Source organism: Corvus hawaiiensis, chromosome 10, assembly GCF_020740725.1.
Source record: "Corvus hawaiiensis isolate bCorHaw1 chromosome 10, bCorHaw1.pri.cur, whole genome shotgun sequence".
In the NCBI taxonomy this organism is placed as follows: domain Eukaryota; kingdom Metazoa; phylum Chordata; class Aves; order Passeriformes; family Corvidae; genus Corvus; species Corvus hawaiiensis.
The window spans coordinates 6,906,614-6,920,569 of NC_063222.1; the positions used below are offsets into that span (position 1 = coordinate 6,906,614).

Here is a 13,956-nt window from a genome sequence, read left to right on the forward strand (position 1 = left end):
AATTTTAAACACACAGGTTTTTTATTCAAACAGGAAGATTGTAGCATCTTTAGCTGAGCAGTGCTACAGCCAACAGGAAGGAAGTAAACCTAACTTCTTTTTACACTGGCCGGCAGTGGCTTCTCTCAGCAGCTCCAGGTTAATTGATCTCCTTCTACACCAAATAAAGTGGATTCCATAGCCCAGCTCAAAAGGCAGTCTCTGGACTCCTTGACCTCTTACTCCAGAAAATGCACTGCGAGATTCTCTGCAAAGGAGACCCAGCCTTAGTCCTGTGGAGCCCTAACCAAGGACACTTGGGACTAGCAGCAGCTTTTGTTCAGTGGAAGGTCATTCCAAGAAAGTGTGTAAGAGGTGGCTGATCACCTGCCACAGCTGAACAGGGTGTGCATGTTACCATTTTATTCTTCTTGTCCAGCAGATCCAAGAGGCCTGTGCAGGAGCAGTCCCCTACCTCACTTCTCCCTGTTCAACGCCTCCCACCAGTTGCTTTTCCTTCCTTCCTTCCTTCCTTCAAGAGCATGTTTGTCGTACCTGAGTTATGCTTGTGTAGAGAAGCACAGTAAGGAATTAGATGTATCAGCCTAAGAACTATTTCTGTTCTTTTCCCTGTTTTAATCAGGATTCTCTGGGAATGCTGAAACCGAAAGACATGCTGCATTTTATTCCCTGCCATCCTCGATAGAACGGACTCCCACCAAATTAGCCACACAGAAAGTTGCCTTTGGCTCTCATGGAAATTCAGCCTTTCAACCCATTGCAGCTAGCTGTAAAATAGTGCCTCAAGGTCAGAGTCCAAGCCCTGCAGAGTCACCAGGAAAGTCCTTCCAGCCTATCACCATGAGTTGCAAGATTGTATCAGGTGAATGTTAGTTTACTTACCCCAGTGCCTCCCCCCCGGAAAATAAGAGAGTGAACCAGTTGGACTTGTTTTGTGTCCTTTCCTTGATTTTCTTCCAGTCTTTGGACATCAGACAATAGGAAACTCTAGAATAAGGAGCTAAGCACGCTTCTTTATGTTCAATGAAAAACAAATACAAGTGTGAAATGGTTCACAACAGATCAAAAGCAGGATGAGAGCTGTTCTTGAATGCTCTTAAGTATGAAATAGATAGTCTTGAAATGGACTGCTACCCACAGAAAGGCCCAGGCAAAAACACATCTTACTTGTGGAATATTTTTATGTGGGAAGAAGCCATTCTTCTCCTTCCTGCTTTCATGCAGCTGGGATGGATTAAAAATAAATTTTTCTTGACTACTGGGCAAATAATTAGTTTTAACGTTGTAGACTCAAATAGACCCTCTTGTGCTTGTCATATTCCATCAGATGGAGCAGCTTTGCTCTTTGTCTTCCGAAAGTCCACCTTGTGTTGGATTAAATTGCCAGCTGGCTGTGGTGAGCAATGTTACAGCTTCTGAACCAAACCATGGCCAAGGTGCTGCTTTGCTCGTTTCACTTGTGGTCCCTTCCCTGCCTGGGTGTGCTGCCAATCACTGGATGATGTTTTACATCAGAAAGTGTTAGTGTACAGCTCACTGTGGCACATGCTGAGAAGCTGCAAGGTGACCTGTTGCAGCTCTTCATTTTCTGATGTTCAGGGTAGAGAAGGTGAAGCACCAGCTCTCAGTATGTGTGATTTCTGGTGATCTGCTCCCAGGTAATTTTCTTAAAGTGTGTCTGGTATGTTGTTTTGGTTTGGCTGTGTTGTTGTTTCTGTTTGGTTTTTTTTTTTTTTTATTAAATTTCAGTATTGTTCCTTGACATCTTAAAATTATACTCAGGTTGATTTACACTTTAACCTATGCCAAGTGCTTCATTCTTTCATTATAAGCTCTTCTCTTGATCTTTTCCCAAAGCTTCCTAGAAAGCAGGCATTACAGGGGCCATCCTATCTTTCCTAAACTCCTTGGACTATTCTTTGTTGATCCTTGCTATTTAAATGTTTCCCTGCTAAATATTTTTCCAAGTTTCTGCTGTCTGCTGAGAAGGGCTACCCCTTTCAGATTTCAAAGCAGTTTATAAGACATGGGGATTTTATTTGATGAGCATTTATGTTGTGTTTTAATTATCAGTAACTGCCAAGAAAGTAGATTAACAGGCAGGTGAAGCTTGGTGTTTGCTGCTCTTTTCTCTGATCACTTCCTTGCCTGTCCTTTTCTCTGAATTTCTTGTTTACCTCTTCATGCAGCTTTTTTCTTCTCTAGTTTCTCTCTCTCCTGGCCATGTTACCCAGAAGTTGCACATTTTACAGATTGATTTCAAGGGTTTCTGCTGTAGTGAGAGCAGTGAAGGGACCAGAGCAGGGAAGGGGCCCAGATGTTCCTGCTGCCCGAGGCTGTTCCACACAGCCTTTTTAGGGGCACTCCTTGGTTCCCACTCTGAGTGCCTGTACCATGGGCTGCACAAGGGCAAGAGAGCTCAGCTCTCTTTCTTCATCTCCTTGGGTGCACTGGTCTTAGCAGTGAGAATGATGGAGGTAATATCCCTCAGGATTCGGGGATGGACCAAATGGCTTCTCAAGTTACCTTTGAGCCCTGCTTGTCCTGGTAGGCAGAGCATGTCCAGGGTAGGTAGGATCTGTAGTGTTTTATATGCCTTTTCCTTTCCTTCTGTCTCTTCTTTCCTTCTCCAAGTCCTGTGACCTCACTCAGGCTGGGAAATGCATCCTCAAAAAATGTTCCTTCTCTAAGCCATTTTCAAAAGTACTGCTATTGCCATGTTTTTATGTTCTGACAACATTTACAAGCTAGAAGCATTGGACTTTTTCTCTTAAGGTTCTCCAATATCGACCCCTAGTCCATCTCCGCTACCTCGTACCCCAACGTCCACTCCGGTGCACATGAAGCAAGGCTCTGCTAGCTCAGTCATTAATAACCCGTATATTATTGTGGACAAGCCTGGACAGACGGTTGGAGCTGCAGCCACAAGCACAGGTGTGTAGTGTGACCACAGAAGGCAGTGGCTTAGTCTTACCCATTCAAGTTTGTTCTCCCTTTAAAATGATCAGTATAACAGCAGCATTTCAGCTTGTGAAGATGGAAAAGCACTCAGCAGAGAAAGAGGAAGGTGTTGGTTTGCACAGCTGGCCTGCGTGCGTGGCTGAGGGTGTCTCGGACTTGAGCACAGCTTCCTTTAGGAAGCAGCATAGTGTGAAGCCAAACTGAATTCACAGATACCTCTTCAAAGAGAGCCTGTTCTTTTCAGGTGAAAAGGTAAGGGGAGAAAGTGATGTAGATCATGTTGCACAGATTTAGGCAGAAACAGTGCACAGGTGGTTGGGTGACAATGGTGGCATGGATGTGGCAAAGAGCATGGAGAGGTCGCAGTGACTGGCAGGTCAGTCTTGGGGTCCCAGTGTGGGGCACAATAGATGTGTTGAACTGCAGAGACCCTGGTTACCAGGAGAACAGCCATGCTGGTTTTTGGTACTGCTCTCAGCTTCTACCTGGTCCAATTCCAGCTGGTTTGGATTCCTCTTAACTGGATTCCCTCAGTGGTGACAAAAGCCTGGGGTCATAGGGAGGGCTGAACTGCAGGACGCAGGTGATGGCTAGAGGAGTCAGTCAGTAATCTTTGTGTTGGGGCTGGAGGAAAGGTCCCTCAGAAGTCGTTTATTTGTTGTGATATATGGCCAAGAACTGCTGTCTATTTTAAAACAGACTTGTTTGTGTATGTCTGTGCTTCACAGCATCTCAGCAGGGACGCCCAGGGCCAAGTGAGGAGTGCAGCATCCATGGAACACAAACCGTTTGTTGGGCGTGGCTGGAAAGCACAAAAATTACTTTTACTAATGCTTGCTCCCTTTATCTGAGGGATCACAGCTGTCGTGTTCATTTTAACTTCATCACAGAGGGAATTGGTATGGTAATTGGTAGGAACTGTGTAGCTGTATCTGAATTTTTTAAAGTATGTTTTGGGGCTTTCTTGGCAACACTGATGCTGTTTCACCAAGAGGGTTTGATTACCTGGGGGTTTTTGATTGATTGGGGGATTTTTGCCTCTTACTTTCTATTTCTTCTTTACCTCCAGCCTGACTGTCTACTCTGTCTAAGTGGTTTATCATGGTTTGGGTGACATTTGGGCTCTTCTAATAGAGGTTTGTACATGGAGGATAGGATGTGTAGATGCACCAGGTCTTTTGGACATACAAATGTTAGTGCAGTTATTGTTACAGCTGCAGTTTCCCACCACAGTTGAGATGTAAGTACAGAGCAGCCTGGCAGAGACTGCCTGCTGCCTCTCCCTGCACTCCTGTGCCTCCCCTGTATCCTGCACAAGTCAGATCAGATCAGTGGCAGAGCAGAAAACTGATACCTCCCCTCCCCAAACAGCTTTGTTGTGAGAGAGCCTCATCACCAGACCCTGTGTGAGTGAGCAAGAGGGTCTGTGGAACTGACTTTGGCAACAGCAGCCAGGCTGGATTGAGCATAATGCGTATTACAGAAAAAGTCACTGGGGCACTTTTTGATAAGGCTGCAGATTGTATTTGAGAAAAGGGGTGAGATCATCATACTCTGTGAAAGCCAGCCTTCCCAAGCCTTCATTCTCAGAAATGGCTGCTCACTTACTTCTAAACTTAAGTTTAGAACAACTGTAGGAGAGACTGGTTTTTTGCTTTCATGTGTGTAATCCATGGCTTTGGTGTCTCTTGAACAAACAAAACTGACAAACCAGCCCAACAACAGCAGTAATAAGACTGCTGAGGAGCAGTCTTGTGTACACACTGATAATGCAGGGTAAGTTTACCACTGGACCCCCGTCCATCTTGGGGGCCAGGGGAGTGCTGTGGCACATGTCAATCTGTTAATTTTGCAAGAGCCTCTGCCACAGAGGACCCTATGCCTTCGTTACTTGTTTCTGTTTCTTCCTTTACCCTCCTCACTCTGTCCCTTGCTCTTGTTACTCCTCACTTTGTCTCCCTCCTTTTCTGGCCTTCCTTTTCCTTCCCTCTCCAAGCCTTCCTCCATGCCAGTGTCCAAGGCTAGTATGGGTTCAGAGGGCTTCTGGGAGGACTTTGCATCTACAGCAGCAAGTTCTGTCCTAATTTCACATATTTGCACACGTTGCTGATATCCTCAGCCACCCAGGAAGGTTCCTGACCATTTGCTTGCTGCACACAGAGCAGTGAGTGGAGAGTACCTTCTCTGGGCCATGATCTCTGCAGGTGGAAATTCGGTGGTGGATTTATTTTGTGCCCATGGCAGTTCCTGCTGATGTACCTCATGGAGAATGCAGATGAAATGAAATGCCTTGTTCCCTGTTAGAAGAGGTTTCATGTGTGCAGTGGCCCCGCTCCCAGCCCTCACCCAGCATCTACTTTATTTCCTGCTGCGCAGGGAGCCCGACCAGCAAACTGAGCAGTGTCTGTCAGGCCTCTCACGGGACTGGATCTCCTGTGTCAAAGACCCATGGGAGCAGTTTTGTCACCTCAGCTGTCAAGGTAATGTTCTCATTAAGTGTGTACTTCCCATTTAAAGTTCAGCTTCCTATTAAATGGGACTTTTTTGTATTAAAAATTCCGCACTTCAGGCAGATTCCTTAGATTGTCATTTCATGTGAAGGTTTACTGTGTCTAACAGATGGAGCCATAGGAGAACATGGTGGTTATACAAGATGATAGTGTCACTTCATGCAGCTCTAATTAGGCTTGCGTACATATCTGTTAAAGGCACTGCTCTTTTACTTTTCTGCAAGGAAATCCATGGAGGGCACAGCTCCCAAAACGCTGTATCTTTCAAAAAAGCTCTTCTGTAGCTGACTTTGATCTTCTTCACTTTGCTAGTGACAGATTATGATTAAACCAGAGGTGCCTACTTCAAAACCTTCACTCTATTCATTATTTTTGTACAGCAGCTGTTCCTAGCAGCCTGAAAATAACTCATGTAGTGGTTTTACAACTGCCTGCATTTAGAAAAATGTTTGCGTAAACAGTGGAGTAACATTTGGATGTGTAAACAAACAGCAGTAAATACAGTTCATGCTTCTGATCTGCAAAGCCCAAAAGGTACAGAGCTGAACTGTCTCGCATAAAATCTCTCCCACATCTTGTGCTAGGAATGATATTTCTGGCAGGGAAGTGGCGTCAGCGAGGCTCTGAAAGCAGCTGGTGGGTGTGCTGCTGGAAACAGGAGCGTCTCCAAGCCACACTATTAATGCAGGATATGGTGGGGGAAGGCTTGCCAGTCAGCCTGCAGAGAGCAAATCACATTTGGAACTGAGATGCTGCCTGTGTCTGCTGGGGAAAAAGTGTTGCAGATTGTTGTCTGAAGCAGTTCGTTTGGAGTAGCATTTTAAGTATCAAGTGTGCAGCTAGCTAGTCAGATTTTAAAAACCTGTGTGCTCAGATGGATTTCACTTAACTGTGTTGAAAATAATTCATTATTCTTTATTTTTCACTGATTTGGGACAGTTTTTACTGAAAAGTTTTCAATGAGTCAGAGTAGACCCATATCATTAGTAACAGTTGAATTCTGTATTTCCAGGGCAAAGGTAAAAACTGAAGATATTTTTAAAAACCCATTTAAAAAAATCATACTTCTGTAAACAGAAATGTCATTTGATTTATGTCTTCTGGTTGGTGGAAAAGCTGTAATTTTATGTTTTTTTTAAAGAGAAGAGTGTATCTGATAGTTCAGTGGGATATTACAGGTTGGTGAGTTATGCAACTCACCACTTTTCATCTCTTCACTGTGTGCTAGTTTTCTTTATTTATTTTAACGACTTCAGGCTGTGTTTCTCCAGCCAGTCTCAAATGTAGCTGCTGTTGGGAGGACAGGTTATGCCTCCAGCCTCGTCTTCACACCTCCCATTGGCTACCAGTTGTGCAGCTATGTGGTGAACCAGAGCAGACAGCCAACCTGCTTGAAAACTAATGTGTTTCCAGCCATGTGTGTCAGTACAAGGAAGATGTCAGGAGTTGCAGGGCCTGATTTCTGGTCGTGATCCAACCCAAGGATGGGCCAAGTGCTTGTAAAACCGTGGCTTTGGGGTTCACATTGATTGTAAAAGAGAGCAATTATATTGTAACAAACTGCCTCAAATGCACTTGACTTCTCTGCTGGCCTCAGACCCAAAAGTGCCAGGTGCATGATTTTGCAGGTGTGGAAATGTCTTTTACTCCATTTAGTTACATAGCTTTGTTTGTTTGGTGAGTTCTGTCTGGAAGGATTGTGTGTCACTGCATCACTCCAGGTAGAGGAGAGCATAAATTCCTCTGAGAGAAGAATGTTCCCCTCCATAACTTGTTTCTTCTCACGCTGTCTTCTCTCTCTGAGATTGTGTATAGAATCACAAAATGGCTGAGGTTGGCAGAGACCTCTGGAGATAACCACTCCACCTCAAACCAGGGTCAAATAGAGTAGGTTCCTTGGGAATGTGTCCATTTGGGTTTTGAGTATCTTCAAGGCTGAAGAGTCCACAGCCTCTCTGAGCAACCTGTTACTCTGTTTGATCACCATCAATAACAACAAAGTTTTCCTTATAATTTCCTGTATTTCAATCTGTACCCATTGACTCTGTCCTTGCAGGGGATACTATTGAGTGGTGTCTGGCTTGACCTTCATTATACCTTCCTAGCAGGTATTTGTATGCATTGATAAGATGCTCCCTCAGCCTATTTGAACTTTAAGTGAAATACTTTTATATAAAAAATTGATTAGAGAACATGAGTCGGTATTTTTGCCTGTGTATGACTTGGTAAGAAACAGTTACTGCTGTTGGAGATGTAACTTTCCAAATAAAATTTGCTTTGTGGATTATATTAAGAAAGTCAGGCTCCTTTTACTCCAGTGTCAACTGATTTTTGGAATTGTCTTGTTTGCCCAGGTAATTTGGCCTGCCCAGATGGTCCGTGCTGCCCTTTATTAGCAGTCACTTGTTTTCTTTCTTTTATTGGACATTTCACTGATTTTTGCACCATGTCTTCTTGTTTGCAGCAGGAGGATTCTCTTTTTGCCACCATGCCACCCCTTTGTCCCATTGGGAGTCATTCCAAGGTGCAAAGCCCCAAATCGGTCACTGGAGGACTTGGAGCTTTTACAAAGGTATTCCTCCTGACTTTTGTGCTGGGACAGGCAGCCTGGTAGTGTCATTTCATGCTGACTTGTGCCACAACCCATGGAACTCCAGTGCCTGTAAAACTCTTACTGGAACCAATGTATCTTGCTGCTAAGGGCTCTGTAGCATCTCTCAAAAATGTGTCTTGTTTTCTTTTCTTTCCCTGTGGCTCTGCTGTACCTTTCCTTTTATCACCTCTTCCATCCTTTCTGGGGTTCTTTTTGAATCACTGTTATGTTCAGGCTGATATTTTGAAAGCTATTTTTAATGGGATGTACTAGAAGTAAAACTGCAGTAGAAGTAAACATCTTTCAGGAGCTTCTTTAAATATTATAACAGTGATTTGTGAATCTCAGATGTTGCTTCTTCTGACTATGTTTCCTTAAATATTATCACATGGAATTTAAAATTGTTTCTGGCAATGTTAGGTGATCCAAGTAAAAGGTGGAAGAAAGCTTCCTACTAGTTACAGTACCTACAACAATCTAACATGAAAAGCCCCCCAAAACAGGCTTTTTTGTGTCACTGCCCTTAGGGATTAGATGTAGGGCTGTCCCAGGGGAAACATAAAACGTTTACACAAGAGACTTGTGTATATGTCAGCTATAATCATTTGCAGTGTCTATAGCTATTGGTTGTAATGTTGCAGGATAGAAATAAAAAACAGGTTCAGAACATGAATTTGAAACTTTAAAGTGTCGTGGCTCCATGCTGAGATGCAGGGTCTGAAGAAGTCAGCTCTGCCCAAGTCTCTTGTTGGGATGACTGGTACTTGTAACACTACCAGCAATTGCTGTGACTCTGTGCCTGCCCTCCCCTGCAGACAGGCTGCTCCACAAGCGATTTTCCGTGGTTTAAGGGGTTTGCTTTTCTTACAACTATTTCCTCCTCTTGCCAAGGTGATAATCAAGCAGGAGCCCGGGGAGCTGCCGCAGCAGGCGGCGGTGCCGGCGGCAGGCACGGCGGCGCAGCCCTCGGTGCAGCAGTACGTCACCGTCAAGGGCAGCCACATGCTGGCCCTGTCCCCGCAGAAACCCGTCGTGAGCACCGGCGAGGGGACGGTGCAGTCCAAGGTATGGGGCACGTGGGCATCTCTGCTGGGGTGGGAGCTGTCTTGTGGTGCTACTGCAACCCTTGGTGCTTCTTCCGGGGGAGCAGGGTCATTTCTGCCTCGCTCCCAGGTGGCAGCACCATGGTTAGCTGCGTTCTTGTATGCAGAGGGGCTCATATCCTGCTTCCGTGTAGTCCTTGGGAGGGGAGCAGGCTGAACAAGCACTGTTGCATTTTATTGTGTACAGGGACATCTCCTGCTTCTGTCCAAGCCATTGCGACAGGGGGGTGGAGGTGCTTTTGAACTGTCAACCCAGAAAGCTGGCTGCCATCATCAGCTCTTGCTGAAACTCATCCAGGTCGTTCCATAAGAAAAGGTGAATTCTTTCCTAGGAATGCAGGCCTGCAACAAAAGAGAACAGCACAAATAGGGAGCGGGGTGGAGGCTGAGCCAGAACTAGCATTAGGTGAAAGCAATCCTACTTGAGTGGCAACTCAGCCATTTTACTGTAGGAGTCGTGCCAGTGCAGTCCTGCTTTGACAGGAGTGACACAGCTTCTGAGAAGGCACAGTGCAGTGACAAGATGACAGATGTGTCAGAAATTATCTGCATTCTTGCCTCTTTCCATTTTGGACAGAGTCAAAAGACATGCCAAGCACTAGAGATTACATACAGAACTTCCACATTTGCATAAGTAAATACTTTTGCATTTGCAACATTTCCTTGTTCTTTTTGCTGCCTTTCTTGCCTGTTTGAGCAGGTATGCAGAAACTCATGTTCCGCTGCAGTTACTGTTAACACATAAAATTGGAGCACTTTGTGGGTTCTGCTTTGAGGCTGTAGTTTTCCCAGGGAATCTGTTCCCATGAATGCGTTGAAACTGAATTTCTGCATCTCTTTAATTCACCAAGGCAAATTTTATCTTCAGCTGGAATTAAGCCATTGCTTGTAAATCAGAAAAAAAGGAATTGCCCTGTAATTTCAATGAACTTAATCTTTTGTGGGTGTGCCAAGATCCTGATTGTGTTTAACAGTTTATCGTTTTACTTGGGATTGGCCTCTTGCCAACTTAATTTTGTTCCTGAATGAAGAGCTTCTGTTTGTGACCATGCACGTCCTGAAGTATCTGGAAATGGGGGTCGTGTACCAGCTAGGATTCCCATGATGGCTATGGCCAGCAGTGCACCATCCCATCCTTGTTTGTTGCAGGTTGTTGGTGTTCCCGTTGGTTCAGCGTTGCAGTCAACAGTGAAACAAGCGGTGGCAATAAGTGGTGGCCAGATCCTTGTGGCAAAGTCCAGCTCCTCAGTAGCAAAGGCTGTTGGTTCGAAGCAGGTTGTGACTCAAGGTGTAGCCAAAGCCATCGTGAGCGGAGGCGGAGGGACAATTGTTGCTCAGCCCGTGCAGACTATAACAAAGGCACAAGTTTCTTCCACAGGGGCTCAGAAAAGTACATCTCAAGGCTCAGGTAGAGTAATTTTGCACCTTGTTAATAGCTAATGATGGGTCTATATAATGATTTATTCAACTGCAAAATAACTATGCATGATTGAAAAACTTGAAAATGAGTATCTCTACTACTTTTCACAGAGCTCTGTCGGAAAATTCACACTGAGATTAATAATAAAGAAAATGTTAATTCATTATCTGTAAGGGGGAAGAGAGAGCACATGTGCTTTAAAACATGCAGTGTTCTGGGAGTGGAGACTGGAATACAGGCACTGGGGAATGTGCAGGAGACCTAGCAGACTTTCATGGAGCCAGGTCTCACATTTTTGCCTGGCATTATGGTCCTTTCCCCATTAATCCAGCCAGCCCAAGCCAAAGTGTCCCTATTTCATCCCCACATCTTCCCCAGCGCTTAGAGGTACAGGAGTATGGGCAGAAGCATCCTGTCTGCATCTGCACACAGCTGCTTTAGCTGAGCACAGGCTGGGGCTCTGGGCTGTTGGAAAGCTGCTGTGTGGTGCCAGGGGCTGGAGGAAGCCTGCAGACCCCACGGCTGTGCCGCTTTGGCCTGTGGCCACAAGTGGAACTGCACGCAGAGAGATTTTTTCCAGACCTATTAAAAAAAGTGTCTGTGCATCACTGGTGGAGTTAATCTGTGGTTAGAGCAGCTAAGGAGGGATTACTGAGGGCTAGTTGCATGTCACTGAGTGCTTCCATCCTGTGCAGATTTCAGTGCATACTACTTTTTGCAAGCAGCTCTTTTATTTCTTTCTATTCTCTCTTTCTAGTGATGGCTACACTGCAGTTACCAGCCACCAACCTGGCAAACTTGGCAAACTTACCACCAGGCACCAAGCTGTATCTTACCACCAACAGCAAGAACCCTTCTGGGAAAGGAAAACTGCTGCTGATACCCCAAGGAGCCATATTGCGAGCCACAAATAATGCTAGTTAGTCTTGCAGGGAAATCTAATGAGTTAAATAATGTAATCACTGCATAATTAATATGTTTGGCATTTTTGCTATAAAGCATCCTGGTGCTGTGGAAATCAGTAACGGGATAGGGTTTCTTTGTTCACGACAACCCATATGTGGTGGTTTTTAAGTTTGAGATCTCACAAGTGGCTTTTGTTTTCAGTGAAACTGCTTTTCATGCTGTGCTCTCAATGCAGAAACGTGCTTTTGTTAATAGGCCAGTGAATGGAGCTCCGAGTGAAATACCTGCAGAACAACACAGCCTGCTGAGATAGTCCAGTGGGCGAGGTTTTGTGTGCAGTGTGCTGCTGCTGTAGGGAATGAGTACTGCAGGCTTTGGACTGTGTAGATGAAAGGATTTGCTGTGAGCCTTCTCTAGAATGCTGTCCTTGAGGCTGGCGTTGGGATGGGAGATGGATTGGGTGAAAAGTTTTTGCTCCCAATTCTGATTTGGCCTGCCTGAGGTATTATTCAGTTCAATATAAGGCTATAAATACCTAGCAACATAGCAATAGAGTACATGTCTACTGAAAAAGTAGATACTCTTGCTGAAGGTATTTTTGGGATGTAGAACTTGTCTTGGGAGCCCCATTGCTTGAGATTTAGGGGGGCAGCTGGGGCAGTTCAGCTTTGATAATCTCATTGGCAGCAAGGAAGATCAAATGCTTGTGATGTTTATGACAGAGCCATGAGTATTTTTTTTACCCTCGTTTCTTACTGAGAGACTGCAAAGAATTTGCTGTTCAGGCTGTTCCTTCTGGAGATGTAGCAATATCAAAGTGTCACTGCAAATTGCCACAGATTGGTATCCATGATCCATTATTCTATTAACAAAATTGCATTGACAGCCAGTGAAAGTAAAATTAAGAAGCCAGTGAGATTCAGAGTATTTCCAGAGCTTTTGCTGCAGATCCATAACCTGCAAAAGAGTGATGAAAAGATTGTTCTTCTGTTGGACAGCATTTTCATTTGATAGAAAGTTCAAAACAGCCTGAAAGGAGCTTTGCTTGCCCACCAGCCCTCCTAGTTTTCCCAATAGCCCCTCTTGTTCATGGCATTAGCTGAGCTGTAAGAGAGCACAGCAGCACAGCTGAACTCTACTGAATAATGTTACTTGGCTGCAAAAGACATGGCACCAAATGTCTTGCAAAGTCTTTTCAAGTACCTGTATATACAGGGATGCTTTAGCAGCTGACACTGTCTTTTTACCAAAGGGTCAAGTCTTTTCCTCTGATTACAGGTCTTCAGTCTGGTTCTTCTACGAATAGTGGAGGAGGAGGAGGAGGAGGAGGAGGAACCCAAAGCACAAGCAGTAACTTGTCCCAGCACCTCACCTATACATCCTATATCCTGAAGCAGACACCTCAGGTCAGTGGCACAAGCATCTCAGTTGAAGCACATTGACACTTCATGCTGCAGTGGTGTTAGGTGGATGTCCTGTGGTTCTGTAGTGTGTGAAACGTTCTTGGATTCTGCTGTCTGGATCTTATTTGACTTTTCTCCATCAGAAAGTGTTCTGCAGGAAGAAGGCTGTATCCAGCTCTTAGTGCAGGAGCATCCAGTGTAATTAGCAGTGCATTGTTTCAGAAGATGAAATGTTGTTGTGGCTACATTATAGCTACAAGCTTTTATCTGTTATTGACACTCCTAGATTTCTGTTGACTCTTAACTGTGTTTCAAAGTGCTGACCTCCCTGATGTATTTCTGGAGCAGGGCACCTTTCTGGTTGGCCAGCCTTCGCCTCAGAGCTCTGGGAAGCAGCTGACTCCAGCATCAGTTGTTCAGGGCAGTGTAGGAGTTGGATCATCTTCCACACAAGGACAAGCCCTAAAAGTGATAACTGGACAGAAAACAGCTCTGTTTACACAGGTAATGTGCAAGTGATGTGTTTCTCTCTTACTAGTTTTGTCAGATAAAATATAGGAACCACAGCCACACATTACTGAGAGCATTTCCTTTCACAGTTGTTTGGTTTGATGTGGGTTTTTGTACAATTGTGGTGCTGGCTGTACCATGATGAGGAAAGCACACAAAGGCTTACTGTCATCAGACTACAGATTTCCAGCTTTCTCTTCTCAGAGGGGGTCAGCTTGCAATCTGTGTAAACTTGGGGTTGCTGCTTTGTAAACGGGCTCTGGGATTTCTTACTGAAATGGAATTGGAAAAGTGAATAGAGTCAGGTAAAAAAATGTGCTTAAATACTTCAATGCTAGAAATCGGCCACCTGCTAAAGCTCTTAAAAATCTTGGGTTTGGTGTCCCTCAAAGGTCTTTCTAAAAACTACCAAGTAGTCCCTATGAAATTCAAATGCCCCAAGAGGACTTGCAATTGATTATCCAAAATTCAAGATGGATAGACATATATTTGCAAAGTCAGCACTGATAAAGTTGATTCCTGAGGTGATAATTTTGTTCCAGCGATTATT

The 13,956-nt window shown here is 44.6% G+C and overlaps 1 protein-coding gene across 8 annotated transcripts in view; it reads left to right on the forward strand.

Moving 5' to 3' along the window:
• The window catches only part of YEATS2 (YEATS domain containing 2), a 48,018-nt gene that overhangs the window by 16,847 nt on the left and 17,215 nt on the right, over window positions 1–13,956 (forward strand). For 5 of the 8 annotated variants that reach the window (XM_048314103.1, XM_048314102.1, XM_048314105.1 and 2 more), the window contains 9 exons: window positions 623–862; window positions 2,776–2,934; window positions 5,338–5,441; window positions 7,936–8,043; window positions 8,956–9,129; window positions 10,317–10,575; window positions 11,345–11,506; window positions 12,772–12,899; window positions 13,245–13,400. In XM_048314103.1, the coding sequence (XP_048170060.1) occupies window positions 623–862; window positions 2,776–2,934; window positions 5,338–5,441; window positions 7,936–8,043; window positions 8,956–9,129; window positions 10,317–10,575; window positions 11,345–11,506; window positions 12,772–12,899; window positions 13,245–13,400 (1,490 nt within the window). The remainder of the gene's footprint in view (window positions 1–622; window positions 863–2,775; window positions 2,935–5,337; window positions 5,442–7,935; window positions 8,044–8,955; window positions 9,130–10,316; window positions 10,576–11,344; window positions 11,507–12,771; window positions 12,900–13,244; window positions 13,401–13,956) is intronic. The other 3 variants (XM_048314104.1, XM_048314106.1, XM_048314107.1) reach the window with 3 other exon arrangements.